We start from the raw sequence: 25,677 nt of genomic DNA, 5'->3' as shown, positions 1-25,677 counted from the left end.
GTGCTTGGGCAGTCTGCAGGTTCCTTATCTTCCTTCAGCGGACAGAGATGCTATCAGTTTAATCCTTAAACTTTTACACTTAGGACCTGGTTCAAGAAAAGCACAATAAAGGGCAGAGGGTAGAAAAGCAGGAAAACAGTAATGAGGACTGAGATGTTTTACAGTCTTCTAGATTGGAGATTTTAAGTGCTGCTAATGAGTGGAGAGGGTGCAGTTGTGCTTCCTCAGCTGCAGTGACCTCCTTGCTTGCTTTGAACTTGCAAAGAAATTTCCTATAGTGATGTAGCTTCTCTTCCCTGGGCAAAAGTCTGCTCTAGCTGATGTTACACATTAGAGCTGTTCTGGGGAGCTCAACCTGTCATGACTCCTCATGTCTACTTGCTTGTCTTATACCTAGAACGCCTCTGTTCTTGTCTTTTTTTCTTCCTTTCTTTTTCTTTCACCTCATATCTCAACATCTCCGTCCATCTTTTCCCCAGGAACCTGTGTTCTGCCACACATGTTCATTTTCTTTTTATTTTTTCCCCACTTCTGCAACACTGCTTCTTGTTCTCCATCCAGCCCTGCCCAGCTATGTGTTCCCGTGGTCTCCAAGGAGGTCCTTGTTTCCATCATTGGCCTCCACTGTACAAGCACACAGTTCCTCTCCAGCACTGCTCCTGCTACCCAAGCTCATGGGAAATGCAGCTGAAAACTCAGATTCTCCCTCCACTGTGGCAGAGGAAAACACTGTGGYTGGACTTCGCTGAGCCGGGCTTTCCCTGTGGCTCACCTCAACATCAGGACGTTGCAGTGGCTCAAGCTAGTTGTAAATGAGCAAGGCTACGTTAACTCTTACTTTCTGTCTGGGCTAATGAACGCAGTTGAGCTATAAAGTGTGCAAGCAGTGTTCTAGGGGCTGTMTTATTTCTGCAGCTAGCTAAGATAATCTCATGCTGGGACTTTGTAGCTATTTTTAGTGAATTGCTTTTTAAACTTTTTCTCTTATTTTCCGGCAGAACAATATATAGCTTCCATAACCTCCATTCTTTTTTTTTCCTCTTCTTCCCTTCCATATGAATTTGAGTAATCTGTATACCTTCCAATCTAGCAGCTGTTTTTTCACCCTATTTCTAATCTGATTTTCTTTTCTTTAATTTTGGTGAGCAGTTCAGTTACAAGGATAAGCCTCAAATTTTAAATACTTAAACATGAGGTAGCAGGAATCCAACAAATGCCTTAAAAATGTATTACCTTGTCATGGTATGTCAGCTCGATGGTAGTGGCCTCTACTGTTGTTTGCAGGTTTCTGCAATTATTTCTGTATTGTATTTGTGTATTCTAGCTCTAAAAATAAGAGGAAGGCTCTGTCTTTTCTTAAAAAAAAAAAGAATGCAGTTGTCTGCTCTTCTGTTGCATGGTGTGGTATGACTGTGCTGCAAGCTCAAAGTGCTCCCCCACTGACTGTAAAGGGCATTTTTAAAAGCTGTGAGCTGTTCCTGGGGGATGGGAATAAAATACAGTGTTTCCATAGCTTTAAAAAGAAGTTCACAGGTTTTTGTTGTTGTTGTTGTTGTTTTTTTCTCCTTTCTTAAGCTTTGCCTTGATCTCAAGCAGCTGGAGGCTGGCTACCTGAGTCAAATATCTCCCCGTATCATGCATCCTGTTTACTTTGTTACATGTAACTGTTATTTGTGATCCTGAATCAGGATTTTGCGCTGTTCTTAGTCTGAAAATAGCAGCTGGGTATTTGATTACAAACTGAGTATCATGACCAGATCTTGAAGAGAATATAAACTTAAGATACGCAATAGCCGAGATATTTAGTAGCAGCCAAACCCACCCCACCCCGTGAAATGAAGCCTTTGAAGATGTGCTTCGAACTGGGGCATGARCAGTGGCTGCATTTAAGTGCATTCTCATAAGACTTTATGAATTTATTAAGCCTTGTTCAATGATAAGTGAATTCTGGAGGAAGATCTTTGCAAAATTTTTAGTCTCTGTAAGATGATCAAAAGCCTCGACATCTTTAACGCTCCATGAAACTGCCGAAGAGCCGGATAGGAGACACTTAATTAAAAAGCAACAGTAGGAGTAGTACAACTTTGCTCAAGCGTGTATTCTTTTCTTTACTCTTCCGACGCAGCAAGAGCGACCCATCATGGACCGAATATGCTGGTTATGGTAGCCTCTCCTAAGAGCTGCCAAAGCGGTGGTCACAAAAACTTCTGGGGCACGTCCAAGTGACTTAGGGAAGAAGGGATGAATAGGTCTGCTTCCCCAACTAGAGATCATAGTGAGAAAGTGAGCGTAGAGGCATCTCATTGCCCTGCTGTATCCAAAGTTAATTGGATTTTTTTTCTGACTTGTATGTGCTGCTTCATAGAGTTGTTGAAAACACATGGCTGCTAAAGCCATCGCCACATCACTGCGCTTCTGTAGCTGGAGARGCAGAGCTTCCACTCTTCGATTTCAAGTTGTATCATAAAGCTGACAACTACAGCTCCAGTTTGTAAATCCCTATCATTACTGTTTAAGCACTGTATGGGAGGAAATAATAATAAAAAAAAAACCATTGAATCTTGTTTTAGCTAAAAAGCGCTTTGTATTCATATGTAAGTCAAGTATGTTTATTATGAAGGTTTTTAGGATAAAATGTAAACTGCAGTAAGTAACTTCTGCATTTTTTAACCATAGCTACCATTTAATAACCCAAGCTTTTCTTGCAAAGCGGCTGCYCTGGCAGAGGAAATGATAATTTGGTTATTGATTCTGTAGCTGAATCTTCTTTTGCAAACTTCTGCATCCAGATGTATTTCTTGTTGAAGTAGGATCTGATTGTGCACAATCTTTGGTCTGCAAGCGATTTTATTTTGCTGGCTTTGGATTAAATATGTATCTGAGATTCTTAGTTTCTGTCAAAATTTCCCCCTGCGCTCCCTGCCCATAGGCTAACTCATCTGAGATCATGTTATTCATATCCAAGTTAGTTTTGGCTTTATATCAAACCAAAAAACCTCAAAAGCCAAACATAATATTGGGCTTGTTCTGCCTAGGAAGAAATTTATATAACTAAGTGAAACAAGGCTGAAACTTTTTTTTTTTTTTTTTTTTTTTTTTTTTTTTTTTTAATGTATACTAAAATTGAAAAGTCCCAGTAAAGCTGTGTTCATTTAAATTGAATATTTGGTCAATGAATGACATTTTTATTTCTTCTTTCAGAGCTTATGTTGAAAAGTATCTCCTGGAGAAATCGAGACTAGTCTACCAGGAACATAATGAACGGTAGGTGCTTACATTTTGCTTGAACGTGTGTTTGAGCCAGCTCTGATTGCACATGCTGTAATGACCAAGTGCAACAGTAAATACCCGTGCGTCAAGGAGAGGACAGACCATACGCTCCTCCCGCTTGCCAAAAGTGTTCTGAAAGAACTGAGCAGGGTTTGCTTTTTCTTTTCTTCTCTTTTAAACCGTGGCAGACGGAGGCACTAGCTTTGCAACGTTAGCTTAGTAAAACAGCACTGGTGCAGAAAGCAAGGGAACCGCATGTGGCTCCCTTTAGCCCAGGCGGTTGCAAACTTGCAGCTTCCATGTCCTAAGTGAGTCCTCTGATGTCCTGACTGCTGCTTGGTGAATGGCTCTGTGCCGTCTCTTCAGACGGGGTGGTCGGGTAGCCCAGAGGGCAGCAGGATGCCTTGCACCGGGGAGAGTATATGCCAGYGGGGACACGGTTCTGCGGGCCCGTACGGAGGGCGCTGAGCTGATGGACTGGGAAGCTCTGTGTCCTRGGCCTCCTCGCTTTCGGCGTTAGCTATGCGTTTCRTTTTTGCGTGGGGGCGGATGAAAGAGTGGAAGTAAYCCTTGTGATAGGAACTGGAATCAGRAGTCCCTCTTGGGTCGTCTCCAAGAGCCAAGGATTTTGTGTTCCTCCATGTGCAGGGAGCATGAGGGGATCTCCACCCAGGCTGACTTCCAGCTCTCTGGCTGGTGGCACAGATGTGTTTGAAGCTGAGAGCTAAGCAGAGATCAGGACCCCTTTTCGCTTCTAAGCAAATCCTCTGATTTGCTTCCTGTTAAAGCAAATACTGTCTTTTCCCTTRGCTATGTTTTTGGAAGGGGGAAGCTCAGGTACATGTTGGAGGAGAAGGCAGCTTTTGGTGTGCYCTGCCCGAGGCTATGAGGTTGGGAGCAGCTGCCAGCTCTCTGGATCCACCGCTCGGATCTTGGAGTCAGGCAGAAGCAGGTGACGTAGCTGCTATGGCCACCCCGGCCCCRGGCAGCCGCCGGAGCAGAACTTCAGATGCTGTTCAAACTGCAGAGCTGGTTTAGGTGGCCAGTGAGCTGCAGGCTTTTTGAGGTATGGTTTTGGATTGGGGCACTAAAGTCCGCCTGATCTCAGTTCTCTTTTCCTACTTTTCCTGGCTGTAGAAGCCTCTCTCAGCTACGTGGCTGCCTGTTTTGGGAGCAGCGTATGCCTTGGAGAAAATAAAGTTCTTCATTTTATTGGCAGTCCTTGGCTTGTGTTTTCCATTGTCTTTATGATTACTCTCATATGGATTATTATATATCATTCATTGTCTTGTGTAACTTGTGAACTATTTAGTGTCTACTTCTGGGAGGAAGATGGTATTTTAACTCTGTTTTCTTAGCACGCTGAAACCATCAGAAGGTCATCTAGAAAAATCTAGAGATAGACAACAGTGTTCTTTCCTAGCTGCAACTTATTTTTCTGTTAGGTACTCCTTTCTTAGTAATTATTACTCTGATTTTAAACAAATTTACTGCTTGTGATGTGGAAGATAATGAACTTTGTCTTCTGATGTGTCTCAGCTCTTGGTACCTCTGCCTGTGCTCCCCTTGGAGGCAGTTGTTCTTGCAGAGGTCTACGTTAAGTCTTGTGTATAGGCAGGAGATTCTTGTCACTCGGCTGAATGTCACAACTCATCCTTCACCAGCCGAAGGATCTGGTGCGTGAAGTTTTCCCAACTGCTGATGGATCGATCCCCAAGTTCAGTGGCGTACAGCCTCAAATTTGGCAAATGTACTTTGGAGCACTGTAAGATAACTAAATATGTTTTGCCTTGGAAAACATAAAAGCAAAGTTTTAATTTTAGAAATACTGTTGTAGTGTTAGCACTTTATAGTCACACTGAAGCAAAACAGATGCGTGTCGTTTGGTGTGTTTTTAATATTAGTGATATTCAAGTGTTTTGAATGTTGTAGTAGCCATAAAAATAGAAGATTTTCTATTCTGATATACAATGCTGTAACTGCAAAATTATTGCCTTCTTTGTGGGCAGTAAAGTTTTTTTAAAAAGTAATAATTTCTGCATTTTAAGGAAGTATGTTTTGGTTCGAACAGATATATAGCCATTGCACACGCTTCTGGAGGAAAACATGACTATGTTATCTAGGAATTCTTGAACTATGTTGTTGGACAGTGGATGTCCTTGGCTGGAATAGAGAACTTTTAATTCTCTATTACCTAGTTTGGTCTTTTGCAGCAGTGCAAACTGGATATGAGCTAGTCTCTAAAGCGCTGCCTGCGTTAAATGTTCCGATCTTTGCAACGCGGTTTGGACCAGGGTGATCTGCATCAGGCCAGATTAGCACCCCGTATGAAAYGACGGTCGAGGCTGAGCTCTTCTCGGACTCGGAGGGCTCTAGTGGCGCAGGGCTTCAGTGGCAGTTAGCTATCACAGCAGCAGGGTCCACCCACCAAAAAGTGGCACGGACTTCAGATTGCTCGCAGCTTGCTGAGACCTGGGTGGTCGCGCGGAGTGTTCGATTTCAGCAGGTCTCTTAGACGTCCAGGAAACAGATGCATCTCCTTCAAGACACGTTTGAAGAGTTCCTCTGTGCCCTTTCCAAATTTGTGATTGCTTTTTTTTTTTAGGGTTTTATCTTCTTGCTGTCTTATCCACTAAATCACTGACTTTGATAGAAGTCACCCTGCTAACTTGAAGTGCCACCTTCCCCTTGCCGTGTGCTCAACTTGGACACGCAAGCCTGAGTTCACAAGTTGGGAAATCAGCTTTCAGTGTTTGCCTGTGCTTCTCTGCTTAAGGCTGATACTTGCTTTCAAGTTTAACGTCRTTTTTATTTGTTACCAGGAACTACCATGTATTTTATTACCTCCTGGCAGGAGCGAGCGAGGAAGAAAGATCGGCTTTTCATCTTAAGCAGCCTGAGGAGTACCATTACCTCAACCAGGTGGGACTACTGCACAGGCAGCTTTGCAACAGGCACTCMGCTGGGTTGACCTGCTGCCTTTTCTCTTACCGCTATTTAACACCAATTAAAAAGCCTGTGTCTAAGGGAGAAGCAGTAATATTTTACCCGTTCTCCATCGGAATGTTCTTTAGTCATTCACATCTGTCTGATCCTTTGAATTTAGCAATATAAGTTTAATATAAACAACAAAAAAAACCCTCATAGAAAYTGTGGAAAATGTGTGAATTAAAAATGAGTGAGCTGCTGCCATTGGACAACTGAATTYGTGCTTCAGAAAATCTAATTTACTTGAGGTATTTAAGATGCTATTATCAATTGATACTGCTTTTTGCTCAAAAAATGATGGAGTAGGACTCTGTGGAACTGTAGTCACCTTATACGATGACTTTAAAAAGTGCCACTGCAATTTTCTTGAAACGGAAGCTTGAGTGGCGTAAAAAAGTAAGTTAAAGCAGAAGTGAAAGAGGAGGTTGTAAGCATGGTAGAGTACAAATAGCCTTTAGTCTTTCTGGAAATATAATGGAAATATAATTCAACTCTGTAAAATGTCTCAATTACCCAGGGCTTTTTTTTTTTTTTTTTTTTAAAAAAAAAGAAGACCTTTAAAGTGGGCCATCAAAGTCAAAATATATTGTACTATTAACGACTGCCACCCACACTTAGCAGGATCAGGAAACTCGCGCAAATGAGTAACATATTAAGAGTTCCAGGCTTTTGCTCTGTCTCTGTGTTTGTGCCTTCTGCGCCCGTATGTACTGCAGAGGTTGGAGAACATGGTGTGTTCTTTACGACCATCTGTGCTGCAGTTTTTGAAGTCTGAAAGTGCCAAGATAATTTGGATTGAATGTTTTGGCAGTTTTGCAGATTTTGTTGGGCAATCCGGTAGTTTTATAGTTTTATGTTAGTCTTAAACATTGCTTTTAATTAACTMTTTTTTTTTTTTTAATAGTARCAGTTAAAATGTGAAGGTCCATAATGCTCTAAGTAATAGAAAAAATGCAGTGGCATATGATGTGTTGGTCTGATGAATTATGCGAAAATGACTCCCTTAAATATGTTCAGTGCAGCATTTCATATTAAGGATTTCTAGTAATGCAGTAATCTYTTTCCCATGTCCTTTAGTCAAAGGGGAAAAAGCAAAATAAGGAGAAAACAGAAAAAAAGAGGAAGCTTAAGAAGGATGTAAACTCTGGAAATACAAAAGGGCAATGTAATAAAATGACCCTTGAACATTCACATTGACTTCTTAAATGTGTCAGGGAGAATTCTCTACCTATATAAAGGAAAAAGAGCGAACTTGGAGATAAGCATGGAAGTTTAGCGATTAAAAAAAATTAAAAATTAAAATCAAAAAACTATAAAACATTGAAACAGGTCGTTTAACTCAAGGACTGGCTTAATCCTTGAGGCAAGGATTATTTTCTTTTTCCCAGGTTCCTCAGTTTGCATTGTGTTATGCAAAATAGAATTGTATTTTGCACTGCAGATGAGAAGTAATCTGTTCAGATATTTCAGCATAAAATGTTCTGTCATTTTGTTGATGTAAATAGAGAAAGCAGGCTGGAAAAAATATTTTTACATTTTTTTGAGGAGAAATTTACTTATCTACAATGTTTGGATGATTTCTGCATATCAAATAAGACTGATGGAAGTCCTACCCTACAGCTTGCCAGATTGCTGTCCTGCGCTGTTGGAACTTATTTGTTTCTCTGTTTTTATAAACTCTTATCACTGTCTGACTGGAAAAAGATGATAAATCTTCCCCAAAGCTTGCCAGTGCTGCTTGTTAGTTTTGCACAGRTTGACAGTTTTGCAGCATGGGTAAACATCTGCAACAGATGTTGAGAGTGGGAACAAAAACCTGCTYTTCTGCATGACTTTAGGTAAACCCGATTTTCTTTTTTTTTTTTTTTCAACCTCAAAAGTTTAATGCTCTTAAAAAGCTATTAAAGTGGCAGCGCGAGAGATCCCTATTGTATTGCAAGCGCTCTAAGCGGAAATCAGAATATCCTTAAATGYAAAAAGAAATCGAAAATTTACATTATGCTTTAAAAAACAAAAAGAAAAGAACATGAACGACGATGCGGGCTAACAAGGGCTATTTCACCTGCAAAGCCATYGCCCTTCCCAAAGACGGGGCTCGGGGAGCTGCGTTTGGTCCGAGCGCTGCCTAACTCGCTCTGCCTTGCTTTCAGCTGACAAGGAGACCGCGCAGGCAGAGCTGGGAGGACTATTGCTGCGACGCGGAGCCGGTCAGTACGACACGCGCCGGTCTGCGATGCTGGGGCCGCTTGCTGCCGCTTTGCTGCAAAAAGCAGATTTAATTTTAACCTGTCGATAACCCTCTCCGCCCTGCAGCGATGCGGCCCGTGCTTTAGCTTGGGACAGCATCAATGTTCTTTCCGTTGCGCYTTTTTTTTTTTTTCCGGTCGCTTGCATCTAGAAAACTTCTTTTTTGGATTAGCTTGGGCATCTAGCCTGAGCAAATAGCTGCAACTTTTTGGTGGAATGCACTTAAAAAACATATATATCCTGTTGCTTTTGCCGTGCACGGGAAAGCGTGCTTTAAACCGACCGCGTGTCGCTCCCGCTGACGCGGCCGCTTACTTAACGGCTCCCAAACTCGGCAAACGTGTGTCCGACCGGACGGGCGGGYGGTCTGGGCAGGTGTTGCATTTCGCCGCGGCGAAGCGCGCGRGTTGAACGTCGAGATTGCTGAGAAGGGGGCCTTTCCCTGTCGCCGTGCTAGGACCGCAGGGATTAATGCCAAAGCAGAAGACGTTTAACTGCTTTAGAAGTCCCATTTAGAAGTCCCGTTTATAAAGAGCCCCCTGTTATATCTTTTTTAAACTTTTTATGGAAGCACGTGGGTTGCTTCAATTTAGTGAGTGTAAGCAAGGGACCTAGTTTTGCTTGGAAGGACTGAGCAGGCCAGGAAACTAATTGCCCCAGCAGCATATTGATGATTCCTTTAGCAGGTGGGCAAAAGCCTTTTAATGCTTCTCCACCATCATATCAAGGAAGCTCTTGAAAAATTATCCATTAGAAAAAAATGCATGGTGCAGAGGTAACGTACTGCTTGTCACGTCTGCTTTTAAAGAAGGTGGTTTGCAAAAAGCTTTTCCATACAGATGAAAAAGTTTGGCAGTTATTGTGTAAATTGTTAATTAACAAGTGCCTTTGTCTTGGGTCTCATTACTTCCGAGACAGCTCTAGTACGTCACTGCTGACTTGCGACTTCACTTTGGATGAACGATGCCACCTAAAGAAATCGTTTCCTGGAACGTAGATTGCCAGGAAAGCCAGCGCTTGGCATCTTAAAAGCTTTTTGCGAGTCTTATTTGCAGACGCGTTTGCATTCTGCAGATTGCAAGTGCTGCCTTGAGGGGTGGGAAAACTTCTCCAAATTATCCTCAGCGTTTTTGTGCTGGCCAAGGAAGCCTGTTGTCCACCTCGCTTCCTCGAGAGGCTGTGGCTGCAGGGATTTGAGGCAATTAGTAACGGAATAAGCTGCCTGGGAGTGTATAGCATACTTCATGTTGTTACTGATTCACGTCCTTTTTGCATATCAACTCTCCCACATGGACACTCTTTCAGTACTGTGTGTGTTAATGGTGCRACGTACCTCCTTCTTTAGAGGGTGAGGCATGGAGTTGAAATAAAATCTTACCCGCACGAGGAAGTAGCCAAAACYATTGCTGCAGCAAAGCTCTTCCAAATTCCAGATAGCCCTGCCATGGTCAAGGCTATTCTAAAATAAGCGTGACCGGTTTAGGTGMGGTGTCCTTGGAAAGAAAGCAGACTTGAAAGGACAGCTCGCTACGCAGGACGAAAACGCAACGCAGAGTGAAAATGTCCGCGTGGGAAGTTAGTGCCACATAGTTAACAGCATTTAAATCTGCATTCCAGCTCGCTTTCCAATGTAGTCATATAAGCAAATTCTCCCTGACAGCTTGATTTTTTTTTCCTTTAAACTTTATGTGCGCTTTCCAATACTCAAGAACAAAAATTCTGTATTGCACTTGAGCTAACCGTGGCCTTTTGCATTGCATACGTGGTACTTGCTCTATCTGCTACGGCACTGCRGAATCGGCCTTCGGAGCAATGCTGGAGGAGCAAACAAAGTGTTCGAAGTGCGCGTTCGGGGGGAGGAAGCGTCAGAAGGGCTGAGTGTTGGTGGTAATTAGCCACAGTTATTCCCCGTAATGTTTATGGGGCCTCCTGTATATCTCATTTCCCAGTGCCAGATTGGAAATGTTCTAGTTGCTGATAAAAGGCATGGAAATTACTAAATGATATTTATGGAGTGCTGAATCGGCCATCTGGACCCGTTCTGATCTTCATATCTTTAAATGCTTCATCTTTCTCTTTGAACCCAACAGGACTGTTTCTCCGTTGAAGGGGAGGACTTGAAACACGACTTTGAGCGCTTGCAGCTAGCCATGGAGATGGTGGGGTTTCTTCCCAAGACGCGCAGGCAGTGAGTTTATTTTCTTTATTAATAGCATGCATAACAAGCGAGATAACGCACATGACTTAAACTAACTTGACTCTACCTGCGCTGTATAACACATGGAATTGCTGTCATGAGGAGTAGCAGCAATGGTTGCCGATTCACGCAGTAGAGGATTAAACAATATTCAAAGATAAAAGCAAAACATGCTCATCATCAGTGTAGATAACAATTCTGCTTATGCAAATTGAGGGGCTGCAGGAGGTTGGCACCTTCAAGTATTTTTGAACTATTCATGAATATACACACCGTACTCTGTGTATCGTGAATCCAGATACTGGTGTAATCAGAAACTCTAGTTGTAACCTTTTAATTACTAGTTGTGCTTAATCCTTTGCCTGGACCTGCCAGTTTTGTGGAAGGATGTTGCCACCAGGCCTTCATCCACCCAGTCAGTGGAAGTGCTGGTTGAAAACCCAGGCTGTTGGACTGCGGTACCGTCTTCTGCAGACTGCAGAGAATTACATGCTTTGCGTCAGGGTCGTCTTCAACCGAAACCACAAAATAATTCTTGTAGTGTTAATCATTGGCGTACTTCGTTGTTTGAAAGTCCTGAGGAAGGTTTGAAAAAATTTGACCAATATGTTATTAAAGTAGTTAGAACGTAGCAAAAAATATATGTTTAAAAAGATGACCTCAAAGTGAATATTGTTTTTGACATTACCAGTGTCAGTGAAATACAAATCAGTAACTGGAACACCATGAGAAAATTGTGCGTTTTTTTTAATGAATAAAAATGCTTGAACCGTAATTTAATGAACACATTTTCCTTTCTCTTTGAAATATGTGGCAACAGGGAGTTACTACTTTGTGCTAATGGCACTTGAAACCCTATTCATCACGGAGGGTAAATGAAGTTTAAGATGCTAACATTTTTTTTGCAGCTGAGTGAATTACCTCCTATTGTTTTAAGCATCGTTTTTCTTTCTTTTCCATATGTCAGAGCAAGGTGTCTGAGCCAGCAGTTAGAAGCCCTTGGCACTGGGACATAATGTCCCACGTTCTACTCCAATATAAAATTGTTTCACTCATCTGAAAATCTTCTTCATCCTTTATCCTAAGCATAATAAATTGATTATGAAATAAATAACTTCTTTTTTTTTCTCTACTTTGCACCAAACCCAAGTACGCAAGCTGTTAGTGTGGATACGTTATGTGACTTCTTGATTCCCCATCTTGCACGTCTCTCCGCTTCGTATGAAGCCTACGTTCASGTTCTCCAGCGAGCAGGCACACATYTATGTGGTGTAAAGTAACGGCGTGGTRTCCCAGTCGAGGCAAAGCTGCTTTACAGCACTGTAGCAGAAACGAGCTTTCGGGGTAGTGCTAAACTGCCTGTGTTCTGCCCCGGCTGGCTCCTAACGCAACAAGGTTCAGGTTTCGGTGAYGAGATTATCTTCCTTTTTTAAAGTCTGTTTATAGTGCAGAATTGCTGTGCTGTAAGTTAATGTAATTAATGGACTAAACCCATCACAAAGTGTCTGTAGAGAATGGAGTAGGATGTCACTGTGTAAATGCACATTATGGTTTACTGTGCAATAACTTTTTTTGGTGGACAGGTTCTTGCACGTGTCCTTCTGTGTCTTCTCAAAAACTTASTTGCCTTTCTCAGGAAAAATAGTGGATTCTCCATTATGAGAGCAAATTTATTCTACTTAGCATTGTACTCCTATAAGAAGAAAAAGTAATCATCTTCAACTGAGTATAAAAAGCATGGACGCTTTAAGTCTTATTAGAGATTTATGAAGTGATGGTTTATAGCAAAGCATGGGGCTTCACATTTGGGGGAGTGTTTCTGGTTACATCAATGTAATTCGTGATAGGACTCAGTATCCCCGTTTTAGAGATACGGAAGGTCAGACTTGAAGAGGTGAAATGTGTGGTCCGGACAAGCTGGTGGCATGGCTAGGRATCGAATCCAGATCTCGAAGGTCTCAAGTCCACTCCCAATCAAACCACGCTGCCTCCAGGTTGAACACACCAAATGTACAAGCAGTAAAGATTGTTCCTTAGCTGTCAATCTTGCCGACTCAGCCTTATAGTTGTCACTGGGAGATRAGCACTGTGCAGGAAATAACAAATTTGGAGTTAAAAAAGGACTAACTGCAAGGTGAAGTTTCAAGGRAGAGAGAACGTGTTTCTATTCTTGCCCTGTTCTTCAATATCTCATTACCAAATGTGCGATACTTGGGAAATGTGTTCCCTTTGCCCAAAGAAATACTAGAAGAATGATAAATAACAATAGCRCGTTATTTAAACAAGTATTTAAATTCGACTCCTGTTTATTACAATATGCTCTGTAGTCCTGTTACAGCAAATAGACACAAGTGGTAGAAGTCAAGGTAGGAGATCAGGAATGTAATTAAAAGCTAAGTTTTTTGRATCAGAATTTATGAATTTGAGGTTGGAGTTGCTAACTGAAATTTTATGAGGTTTTTATTTTTATTTATTATTTTTTTTTAATGACAGAGATCATTATTGTAACAATCCCTTCTGGGATTTTTAAAACTGTAATCAAACATTGTTCTTCCTTATATCTCTGCAAGTTTTTTGCCCTAATCAGTGGATTAGTTTAGATATGACTTATTATGCCATGTATGTTTTTACTTACATGGCTACATGCACACAGACACATATGTATATGTAAATTAGAATTCACTTCTATTTGTTTTTAGCTTTCCTGAATGAGCAGAGCTAGGGACACACAGTTTACAGCTAAGGCAGCTATGACTGGGTAATCTCAAAGAGCAGACATTGTAGGAGTAAGAATATCACTTAAAAAATTACCAGACTACCAAAAAAAAAGAAGTTGTTCAGGTAAATTTGATGAGAGGAGTAATTTTTTTTTGTCTGTCTTAATTTGCTTATGCAAAATCACGCTACCAAAGCATTTAAGCCCTTTTGTGTAGACTTCCAAGCTGGGACTAGATCCGAGAGGACRTACCAAGGTGGGGCAAGGGCAGTCTTGATTAAGTGAAAATGAAGCATTGCCTGACGCAAACAGGATGCTTATTTTCAGTGTCAGTTTTTGAGCAAATATTTAGAGATTATGGGCAGAAACTGCATCAAATTGAACGTAGGATGAGCGAGTTAAATCCAAATATGCCACTTTGAGGTGTGAGGACAGAAGGTATCATGCAAGGGACAAAATAAGAAGTAATGCAAGAAGTGGACTGAGAAATGTTGCATTCTTTAAAACACTGTTTGGAAGTTTTCCTGCAGATTTGCAGTTTTCATTGTGATGGGGTTCGATAAATGCTTGTGAAAGTTTTGCAGCAAAGTTGGATACGGAAAACGTGGGTTTTTTTTTCATTCGCTTTAAGACAGATAACAAACTGAAAATGAATTCTCTTTATTCTCTTCAGAATTTTCTCTCTCTTGTCTGCAATACTACATCTGGGTAACATCTGTTACAAAAAGAAAACGTATCGGGATGACTCGATAGATATTTGTAACCCTGAAGTACTACCTATTGTCTCGGACCTGCTGGAGGTAAGCTTTTACTTTCCATCCTGTAATGTTTACGTGCCCCTCTAAGGAACTAMCTTTATTTTATAATAGAATTTATTGCCATTTTTCACTGAAGAGTATRTTCTCTTGTGGTAACCATTAATATTGGCTCTTGTTTGTCGGTCAGTGAAAAGTTCTGATGATTTTTTGGTGGGGCTTGTGTTGTAGCATTTCTTCTTTTCCCCTAATCTTACTGTTATTACTACTTCAGCTTCAGTATGCGGTCTAATTTATTGAAAATACTGTTTCTGTAATTAAAATTTAGAAGACYGTAAACCAGTGCTTGGAGATGAGAAACCCCACCATTCAGCATAGTATTTTCTTAAATTGTCAACCATCATCTCCCTCACCGAAATTCCTCAGCGCTCCTCATACCTGTTCCAATATTTGTATAAGGAGTTAGTCAAGAAGCTAGAGCAACCGGTAGCGGTGACGGTCCATCCAGGCCGCTCTTCTGTTTCCAGTAGTGGCCCTAGGAGATGCTGTGGGGAGAACGCACGGGCCTGGCTACGTTTTGCTGTCTGTTGCCCTCGTTACTCTGCCAGCATCCGCGAAGGTTGCGTCTGGCATGCTAGAGGCTACATCCCAGCCTGTTCCCTTTAGCAGGTCCGTAAATGGCTTGTATCCATGCATTTATCTAATCTGTTTTCAGCCTGTTGATACTATCTGCAGTTTTACTGCTCAGGAGCACTTTGGCCTCTGCGGATTACGGCTGCGCCGGTATCATTGGGAAGGGTTTCAGTTCCTCGGCCTTGGTGGCCCAGGGCCGTACTGAATTTTGTAAATMTGCGAAGGAGCCGAGCTCCTGCTGAAGTCACTCTGCTGGCTAGTAGGGGTTGTGAAGCTGCGGCATTACTGATTCGTGAGAAAACATTTCCCTTAACAAGTGACCCAACTTTTTTGGCACTTGCCTTCCACGTTGAAGAGTAGAGGTCGGTCTCTTGATATGGATGCAGAGCGCCAGAAGCTCTCCTTGCCCTCTCACTTTTCTTTAAATGCTCAAAACCACCTGTAGCTCCAAAGGCTTCTGAAGTCAGTTATGGCAACTATATAATCTTTATCACTTTGTTATTGTCCTAAACTGCCATCATCAGCACCAGACTTATCCTTGGTACGTCTCACCTGACTGATTCCCATCATACCCATCTCCCTGAAACACTGGGGAACACGCTCAGTGATGCCAGCTGCTGTGGATGGTGAGAAAAGCAGTGTGTCTCTTAGGTCTCCTAAGCCCATTTGAATACTAGCTGGAAGGTGTGCAAGATTAATTTCTGCTTGTTTTCTGATAGCATCAGGAGATGTTGTGCACACTCTGGTGCTCTTTGGTTCCTTCCCTCAAACTGCTATTGCGCTGTAACTGAAGAACTCAGGAATTTGGCTCTGGAAGATTTTCCTAGCACTTCGTTGATGTTCTGAATTTAAAGYGGGGGAAGCTTCTGTAAAATACGGGTATATGCAGCTGCGTGCTCTTTGCCTTTTGGAAGTGGAGATTGCAGAAATAAACAGAAGGAAATGATGAATTTRGACTAGAAAGCTGTTGATCTTACCCTCTTTAAAATGGCCATATTGAGTCATAGTAGGAAGGCAACTCATTGAAGAAGTAATTGTTTTTTTTTTCTTTTTTTAAAAAAAAGCTTTGAATAAGAGAGTGACTTACAGATCTGTAAAAGTTCCAGGCTTTGGGTCTTTGCCCTGGCTTTCTATTGCAAACAAATTCTTCTGCAACATCTGTATGCTGTAAGTTATCAGGGTGGTTTTTGCACGTGTCCATGTGAATTTATGGATCAGTTGAGCCACGTAGCTCCAACTGTGGCTTAGTGCCGTGCTATGATGCAACATGGAACGTGGACACCATGCTCATTTGCAGTAAGCACGAACCAAGCATTCAAAAAAAATTATATTTTTTAATGCTTCATCATTTTGAAAAAAATTCTAGAATTTTGGTTTAGCTGAGCAAAGTGGGTATATTTCTGTTGGTGTCAGTAATTCTTTTGCAAGCTAAGTGGTCGTATGTGCTATAAAAAGCTTGGAAATTAGAGCAAATCAGGGTGATGCCATCAAATATGGTCTTGTATTCCTGATATGTTTGAGATTGAGAACAAGTTGTTGATTGCTCTTTTAGTCTGTTTGTCAAAATATTGACAGTAGAAAAAATTACTTTTTTTTGTTGCCACTGAAAAATACAGTTTTTCCTTTCCCACCATTGTTACTGGAGACGTCAGTTGGCTTGAAAAASTCATTGATTACCTCTCTAGATCTTGCTATTACTTAGAATGGAAAATAATCTCAGAATAAAAGTAGTATTAGCTGACAAATACTTTAACTTCTTTTCACACAGCTACTGTGTCCTTGGCTGGGCAGTCTGAGTGTAGCAAAATGTTTTCACAAACCAGCTCACCTGTGCTCTCTTACTGAGAGTCCAAAATTTTGTGTGTTTTGCTTTGGGTTTTTTTTCCCCCCTAACAGACTCACTGGATTCTTTGTTCATTCAAGGATTTGCCAAGGAAAAGAGGAATTGTAAGACAGCAGCTGGAGAGTCTCTAATCAGTGAGCGTGGTGGGATGGTGTCAGAAATGGTGTAAAGCCAGCAAAAAAATTATGGGCTCCCTTGCCCTGTGCGTTCATGTGTTGGCAGGGGGAAAAAAAGCRTGTGAAGCTTGTAGGCAGCAGGAGGGGAGGAAAGAGAAGGGGGGGGAAAAACCCCACTCTAAGGATTTGGTAGATGRGCCCTGAAAAGCAGTGGCTGAGCTGGACCCCTCTGAGATCCTTCAAAGAAGAAGGGACCCAAATCGAGGGGGCAGTAGCCTTCGCGGGAGATGGGGAGAAACAAGCAGCCTGGAGGCAGTGGAGAGGTTGGGCAAAGTTGCCGCGTTTCCCTTCTCGAGGAAAGTCTGGCSCCGACCGTCGTGAGCTGGGCGCTCCGTAGGAAAGAGCGGAGCCTTTGAGCGTCGAAGGGCAGTTGGGGGAATTTCCCTGCCAAAGCAATTAGTGCAACAACACTGAAATTTTACGCTGAAAAACACTGAATGCTTTACCTGGTATATACCCATACCTCTATATAAAGAGCTTTGAGTCCCTGTAAAAGGAAGCTAATACACAGCTTTTCAAGGGAATTTGGAAGGAGATAAACTACTGAGATGGATTTTCTTCTTAGTAACAGCCTTTTCCAATATATTCTCTTGGTTTCTTAAAACATCCAGGCTAGCATTTGTTGAAAAAACAAACTGCAATACAGGATTTTGGCCAGACTCTGTGGATCATTGTTTTATTTACAGTAAGACCTCAATTCCTCTCTTTCTCTTTTTCTCCTCTTTCTCTTTCTCTTTCCCTTTCTCTTTTTCTCCCCCCTTCCCCCCCCCCCCAAAAAAAAAGAAAAGAAAACAGACATAATGTGGATTATGTGAGGGTTTTGCAGGTTTTTCTCGGCCTTTGTTGAAGCTTTGCTGAAATGCAGCGCTGCAGCATGATGTCAACGTTGCCTGATGGATTGAGCAGACGTGGAGCTTTGGGAAAGTTGTGAGACTATTACAGGCAGAGGGAGAACTCCTCGGCAGAAACCTTAGAGGATTTTGTAACGCTTTTTTTGAGGAAAAGCCTGGAAGTGCCGATTTGTGGGCTTATTGGTATCCATCTCTTTCCTTCAGTCCAAACAAAAAAAATTCTCCAGACACTCAACGTGGACTTAAAACAGCAGGGGCTTTGTATTTATATGTGTAACTGATACTTTAGCTATATTTTAGCRTGAGGAGCTGTTTGTTCAGAACTCATAGGTAAGCTAAATCTTTGGGCTGCAGATGAGCAAGGCCCTTTATGTTTTACTACCATTTCATTACTATTATTATTTTTTAAGGTCTTAGCTGTTTCTGTATAGTACAAGACTGTATAATAGTTAAACTGCGGTGATACGTTTTTGATTTGTGACRTCTTAGGCATATTGGCAGAAGAAATCTATTAGAAATGACCTGGTKTCAGCTCACCTTAAGGGAGACTGTTTTTTCCATTGCAAGAGCAAGGAACTTCTAACCACGTATATTTATCAAATCTCCCTTTTGCATTCATGATGTTAGCCTGGAGGTCTACCTGGCTAGAAAATTTATGGACTAAAGTGGTTTTATATATATTTTTTTTCCCCTCTACTACAAAATGCTCTTCRGCTGTCCAGAGGAGTTCCATAGTTCCATATTCATGGTGCTTCTTGTAKGATAAACATCTCAAACTAGTAGAGGAGCGGAAGGAAGGCAAGGATTTGCCAGGTAGCCAGTGCTTGCRTTCAGCAGACTATCAGACCTTCTCTTCCGAACCTGTCTCCCAGATGAGGTCTGGGGATGTGGAGGTTGGAGCTTGAATGTGGGTCAGATAACCTTCTGATTGATCTTGCCCTTGTCAGACCCAGGGAAGGAAATCAAAGCTTAAAAGAAAGCCTGAATAAAAGGTTGCAATCTTTTTTTCAAAGGCCTTATCGGTACCGATGGAAAATGAAGTCAGCCCCAGCGACGTCTGGGTTCGGTCATGAGTTGACACCACTGTACTCACGACTGTCTCTTATTTCCTCTCAGTCAGTTACGGAAGGAGCGCAGAATGTCGTAATCCCCTTCTCAAGTACGGAGGCAAGGAGAACGGGAGACAAAAAGCTGTGTTTTCTCGCTCTCGAGTTGGAAGTGGCTCATTTTTCTTCAGCTGCTATAACATAATACCGCAGCGTTACTGGAGAAGTCATCTCAGCCTGTTTTGGCTTCGGCCCAGCCTTTGTGGGAGTCTCCGGCTGCCTGCGCCCCGCCGCCTCCCCGGCTGCCTCTGCTGATGCTCACAGCAGGGAAGGAGTTGCCCGTCATCCTTCGCTAAATTTTAGAGATCTGCTCATCCAGCCATTTCGGCGTTAGCTCAGCTTGCATATGGCAGTGAGCTCTGAAATTTGGATTTATGAAACGGCGACTCGACTTTCCCTGTAAATATTGTCCCAGTAATTAAGATATAAACTCCAATAGGCCGTGCAGATTTTTGAGGGAGCCAGGCTCTTCGTTTAGCATTTGAAAACCAAAGATCCATGAAGCATCCCTTAGAAGTGTGATCTCTGGGACACAAACCAGAGAAATGAGTTGTGTTTTCCTCTTTGCTAATCTGCTGTGGTGGCTTTGTCTCCGTATCGGCGTTTCACACTTAGCAAACGTCCGATGAAGCAGAGGTGGTGCACGCTGGAAAGAGTGAAAATGTATGTGCACCAGGCATCSTTAGTCATCTTTATATGCTGAGTTTATCTTCAGAATGGTCCTGTCCCTCCTCATTGACATCAGGCATTGGGTGCTTTAAAACAGTGGCCTTAAATTACGATGCAGCCATCCRGAGACAGCTTGGCTGTGCTCGTAGCGAAAGGTTGCACTCTGAGATGATAAAGCAATCGGACTCACCGCGGTTGTGCATTAATTGCACATTAAGGAAGCGCATCTACAGGTCTCCTACATCAGTGCAGGGAGAAGGAAACTACAGAGAAAAATCAGCGAGATGAGGATAGTGAAGGAGGATACGGATAGTTATTTAAACCACTTAAAATCRCTATGTTGACTGACAAATCTGGGACTTGGAAGCATTTTGGCAGTTTAGTCTGGGCACGAGAGTATTACAGTGGATTGTTTTTATTAGTAACCATCTGATACCCCTCTGCCTGTTGCYTTTGATAATTAAAAAAGCTAGTGTGCTAGCTGCTGGTTTGTAACAGAGTCCTCCGTTGCTCCTACTTCAGCGTGTTTGCTGTTCACGTGGCATCGCGGCCAACACAAAACTCTCTTTTGTTCCAAGCTTTGCTGTAGATGGAGGCCAGCTGATTGTTCGGCAGTTGCAAACCGCTGCAAAAGTGCCCACGTTTTACTTTTGGCGATGCACTTGAGTCAGCAAAAGCCCAAACTGTATTTGATGAGACAGGAGGCCGGGACTGAAGAGGAGCTGAATGGGAACTTGGAACTGAAAAGATGGATTGTGTTGATTCAGAAGGTCGCGCTTTGGCGGTGCCTGCAGAAAACAATTGGTCGTGTTGCCTGTAGAGCTTAAGTAACGGCCCTTTTGCTGTACACGGGGGAAGAGAAGCCCAACGTGAAACATTGCTTCTTGATCTACCAGAATATGTATTTTTTTCATTTGTTCTTGAAAGGCAAGMTGAGATCAGAATAGTTGGGGCTCCACAGAGGCACACAACTGGGGCTGAGGCCAGACTGCAATCTCGATGTGTGACGTTTGACTTCTCATAACCTGGGCCTTCTTGGTAGGTGAAAGTCATGTGCAGATGCCTTGCTGTTCCTTGCTTTTCAGGTTGAGGCAAAAAGTTTGTGTTACAGGGTGTTGCAGGGAGAGTCAGTTATCTAAAAATGCATTGGAGCTTCTTGGGGAGGCTCCCGTGACGGGGCTTTTGGTGGAAGGGACTAGAGTTTTCTGTACAGAACGGCATCATTATTGCAAGATTTCTTAGGTTCAAGTGGGAAGCGTGCAAACTGTGTCTAATTTTGCTGGCTCTCAATACTAGTTCTCGGGTTAAAGCAATAAATTGAGACACCCACTGAACTTAACCACTAAGTATTCTGTGTCATCTGTGTCAAATCATAAGTGGATGCACATTGTGCATGTGCTAGAGCGGGGCCTTGGATAGTCTTCAGAAATGTGGATTTGGTACTTCTAATTTTTCACTGTAGATATTGTGAACAGGCCTGATACCTTGAATGCATCAAGGCGTTTGGATTCGGTACTCGTACGGCCTTGGTGAACAGTTCCTCAAAGCGCAAGCGCGGTGGGCTCGGGGGCGAGACAGGGAACGCGGCTCTTGCTGTGCGAGAGTGGTATCTAACCCCCTTGCCACAGCTGGGTCTGCTTGATTTGTGCTTCTACATCTGACATCTCAAACCAGTTTCTGGTGTGGCTGATAAGTAAATGATTATCACCTTAGTGGAAACAGTTTTCTTCACAGAGTATCAGGTGCAAGTATCAGAGTAAATATCAGGTGCTTTTCTCACTATTGAAAAAGTTTCTTTATCATTTAATTTCTCCCCTTTGCACTCTCAAGACCTCTCAGAAGTACTGCTTAAACTGATGACACTGTTGTGCTGCTTTATCGGGTAACTTTTTTTATAATGATATCCTGATAGCACTAGGCAGTTGGTGTATTTTGCTAACAAAGAGGAGAAAAAAAAATAGGGAGAGGGAGGAGCGCTCCCTAGGCTGCGACACAAAGGAACCYAATGGGAAATTGCTGGAAATGAGATGAGTGAATGCAGAGAATCAGGCTCCCTTAAATACCACATTTTCTGATGCTGATCTGTGTACTTAATTGTCTTCTCTCAATATCTGGCTTGTTTTTATGGGTTGCACTTTAACTTTTCAAGCGCTGGCAGAACCGTGTGAATTTTTTTAATATGTTCCTAGAATAATCATTAACATCAAGATTTTTTTTTTTCCTTAGGTGAAAGAAGAGATGTTGTTTGAGGCCCTGGTTACCAGAAAGACGGTGACAGTAGGAGAGAAGCTCATCTTACCATACAAACTAGCAGAGGTTGGTGCATAATGTTTATTTTAAAAAGGAAAACTCTTGGGATGATTTTCAGCACTTGGAAATGAGTTTGAAATATATGCTTAGCTCTGGTATAATTTAGGTCTTTATTTATTTATTTTAAAATAAGTAAATGTAGGAAAGTTGATGTGTGTGTGAATCCAGGGAAATGACTGGCTTCACTTTCGTACTGCCGTTCTTGGAAAGCAGATTTGTGCATTATTACGTGGTGGTTTTTCACTATTTTAATGATTTGCAGTTGAGGAGGCATCCTCCAAAATGGAAATTGTGCATCACTGAGCGTACATGCTGTAAGTTAAGTAGTAGTTTTCCCCTGTCATTCCCTGAGCTGTAGCACCGGTTCGCCCCGCAATAGAATCAGGATCTAAGACCTCCAGGATGTTCTTGGTGGGATACATCAGTCATTTTCGGATTTCTGTATGGGGAGGAGCTGAAGATCCTCTGCAGAAAATTCCCATTATCATTTCTCAAGATCTCTTGTTTTCAGAGTCCTTAATTTAGTGCTTTGGAAGGGACACAACTGGTTTCTCTCAGGCTGTTTTGAGTATAGTCTGTGCCACCACTAACCTCGGTGAGGGCCCTGCACAAAATATGTAGCTTCTGCATTATGGTCTGTCTCAGGATTACAATGTCAGCGAACGTGTCTTTCCAAATACGTGGTTTCCAGGAATTTTGAACTATATACTGTAGCTGGTAGGCAGAAATGCCGCGTATTTTCACTGAAATGGTGTCCCCTATTTAAGAGCCTAAGGAGCGTGACGGCCCAGTCATCCCGTAGTTCCTGCCTCATGATTATGTTGGAATTCGCAATATTTGAAATTCTGTCTCTGAGAATAGATCTACTACATTGCAAATAGCTGTGAATAGATAAGCATCACCTGATATTTTGTCATCAGGGCAAGCTGGAGATATTTTGGTAAAGTTTTCTTTTGGCCACAAAGATGTCTTTTCTCCCCTTTTGAGGTTGTCTGGGATCAAGTTCAGTAATTGTAACTGCACTTAAATCTTCAGAAACTGTTTTCTTTCTTCAGGGCTTGAATCTCCCCTAGCAATGGGCACGGAGATGCTTTTATTGTGGCTTTATAATGGATGTGTAATGGGTGTGTAATGGATGTGGTATTTGTACATTTTACCTAGAGATTGAGCACAGACTTAGGAAAATTGCCAGAGAAGTTTATAACACAACCATTGCCACCCTTTTGCTGGAGGTTGCTTCCCAGCAGCTGTGGTGATGGAACAAAACATAGGAAGGCCCTTCCAACCACCTCACTGCRATATTTGGCAGGTTGGATTAGCTGTTTCTCCTAATAGTTTAAGTGGAGCTACCGGACAGTCGAATTGCGAAGGAGAGTCTTGTCTGGCAGAAGGCAGTAACATTCATACAGCAACTCTAATGCTTTAACATGTCTTTGCACTGAGAGGAAACCTGGGTGGCCAAGGGGTCTTGTCTAGATACTCCCTACTGTTGAGATCCAGGTGTCTCTGCAAGTACCAGGAATGACTGAGCATGAAATTTTGACATGTTTCTCAAAATATTTTTTGGCTCGTGAAGCTCAGGTGTTCACTGATAATAATTTGTCACCAGTATCTGGTAGAATAAATGAAAGTCGATGTGTGGTAAAGGGACACTAGGGGAAGGCAGAGGAGCGCAAGACTCTGGTGAAGAAGCTTGATGTCGTCTTCATGACGAAATCATTTTGAAAGTAGCTGTGAATTGCCTCAAGAAAACATAGGCACTGCCCATCCTTTCTATCCCCTGTTCTTATGATATTAGCATCCCAAATACCGTGTCTTACTTGATAATGAGCTCTGGCATCCGGTTTACCACTGCCCTTGACAAAATAGAGCATAATCTGAGGATATCTATCTAGAACTTCACCACTGCAAGAGACTTGTGGTTTTCCTCTGACTCAGAATAGGAGATGTGATTTAAATTCAGATCTGTCTGAATCAGGAAGGAAGTGTAGGATTCATTTGACATTTTAGGGCTTTATGAAGAATGCTGATATCCARTCATACTACTCATGACTAAGTGGACTGTTGGCCTTAATGGGAAACGCTTGATGATCTCGTTCCACACTCTAGCTCAGGGCAGGTTACCCTTCTGTTCTGTATTTTACAAAAAGCGCTGAARTTGGCTCATGTGGAAGGAGTAATTACAGCTTTGAGGATTTTCAGGAGAGGGCTGTCTCACCAGGACTCCTGCGACTCATARGTAGCTCTCTTTTGCTAATGAAGCAATGATGTATGTAATTGCTACCTTATTTTCTGGATGTTAAAATGCTCAATGATTTTCTCATAGATTGTTAATATACTGAAAGTTTTAGTGGAATTTGTCGGGAAAAGGCCGTATTGCAATGTTCCTTAAGAAAGGGCCGTAAAATGCTACTTTGGCATAAATCTGCTCTTTTAAACCATCGAGAAGAGCAGCTTGCGTTTAGCAAGTTGCCTTCCAAGACTTTGAGCAATTTTACCCATGCAACCTGCACCCAGATGGCTGGACCGTGGAGCAGTTGTTAAAATAATTGCAAAAAAGTCAGCAAAAGTTATGATAAAAGAAAGGACCCTAAKAACTGAGGTTTATCTACTTGTGAAGCCTCTTCTCAAAACTGTGAATAGTAAATTATCAGGCTGTAGTGGTAAAGTGTGAGTTACTAGCCTTGGGCTTATACCTCCGCTATCACTGTTCAGATTCCTCAAGATAGCCGGAGAGTTTGCCTGTTCTTAGAGAGATTGTGTGTCTTTTGATGCAGCTGTTGACTCTGCGTATGAGGAACTCGTAGCCCTGGTTTCCTCAGTTGTGTTGCACTGCTTTATGATTTTGGAGTATTAGAGAGGAGTTATAAGGATGGCACTTTAATTTGAAATAAATATTCTTGCATAAAAAGCCTTGAGATTGTGCATTCTGAATGGATTCTTGAACTTCAGTGATGTTTCTAAGTGCGTCTGCTCTGTCTTGAAGACTGGTGACACGTTCAGTGCAGATGGTTAGGCCGATGTTCTCTGGTCTCTTAGACCAAACAGTGTTGGAATACGTGTGGATCACGACTTGACATAAAAATACCTTACAATAATTCGCTAATGCTCTTGGTATGTGTTCTGTGATCCGCCTCTCTGCCCTGCTCTGTGGTAGCCTGTAGCATTAGGATCCTACGATGATAGTGTTGCCCCTCAATTGATAGTCTTGAATGAACAGAGGAGATGCAGCTGGCCTGAAGTAATCTTGTCTTTTAGAGGTTTGGAAGCATGAGAGCTGAGAATGGACTTATTATACCCAGTTAAGTCTTTTCTCTTCAATTTTTCTCAAGCCCTAGCCCCACGAGAACGTTACATGCCTTTGACTGTAACGATGCTGCATTCCTCCCTGTCCGCATGTTCACCCGCTGCATTGTTACTGTATCACGATTAGAAACGTTGTGTGGTTTGGGGTTTTTTTTGGAAACTGTGATTTGAGCACTTGGCAGCTCCTCAGTTCTCCTTCGTAACAGTTCTAAACTTATATCAGATTTTTTGTAGCTTTGTTCTGCTCATCTTTACAGTAATTTACATAAAACTAGGCACTTTATTCCTACGTATCTTGATGCTTGGATAAAAGCATTTCAAAATGTCCTCGTACGTCATGTTTGGGGAAGGAGGAACAACTCAGAGCTGAAGATCCAAGCAGCTTGAAGCTGAYGGTGCTGGAAAATGACCCCTGCAGTTAACAACTGCTTCCTCAGTATTTATTCATACTCTACTCTTGTGCTTTCTCCTCCTCTGTTGGATTTATTCTTATGGATRGCATTTTGAGGCTAGGCATAAGTGTTGATGATGTGAACTCAACATTCCTTTTAATAAGCCTATTTTGAGTGTTWCCTGCATATAATTGTTCTGGTGGATGATGTCAGAGGAT

The 25,677-nt window shown here is 42.1% G+C and overlaps 1 protein-coding gene across 6 annotated transcripts in view; it reads left to right on the top strand.

Annotated features, from left to right (window-relative positions):
* The window catches only part of MYO9A (myosin IXA), a 181,654-nt gene that overhangs the window by 63,181 nt on the left and 92,796 nt on the right, over window positions 1-25,677 (top strand). For 4 of the 6 annotated variants that reach the window (XM_085300722.1, XM_085300724.1, XM_085300721.1 and 1 more), the window contains exons 4-9: window positions 3,202-3,264; window positions 6,093-6,192; window positions 8,409-8,465; window positions 10,596-10,693; window positions 14,092-14,218; window positions 21,678-21,767. In XM_085300722.1, coding sequence (XP_085156848.1) covers window positions 3,202-3,264; window positions 6,093-6,192; window positions 8,409-8,465; window positions 10,596-10,693; window positions 14,092-14,218; window positions 21,678-21,767 — 535 coding nt within the window. The remainder of the gene's footprint in view (window positions 1-3,201; window positions 3,265-6,092; window positions 6,193-8,408; window positions 8,466-10,595; window positions 10,694-14,091; window positions 14,219-21,677; window positions 21,768-25,677) is intronic. The other 2 variants (XM_085300725.1, XM_085300723.1) reach the window with 2 other exon arrangements.

The sequence above is a fragment of the Rhea americana genome, unplaced genomic scaffold (assembly GCF_003343005.1).
Source record: "Rhea americana isolate MKP2758 unplaced genomic scaffold, rheAme1 scaffold_168, whole genome shotgun sequence".
NCBI lineage: Eukaryota > Metazoa > Chordata > Aves > Rheiformes > Rheidae > Rhea > Rhea americana.
This window is presented reverse-complemented; position numbering and strand designations above follow the sequence as displayed.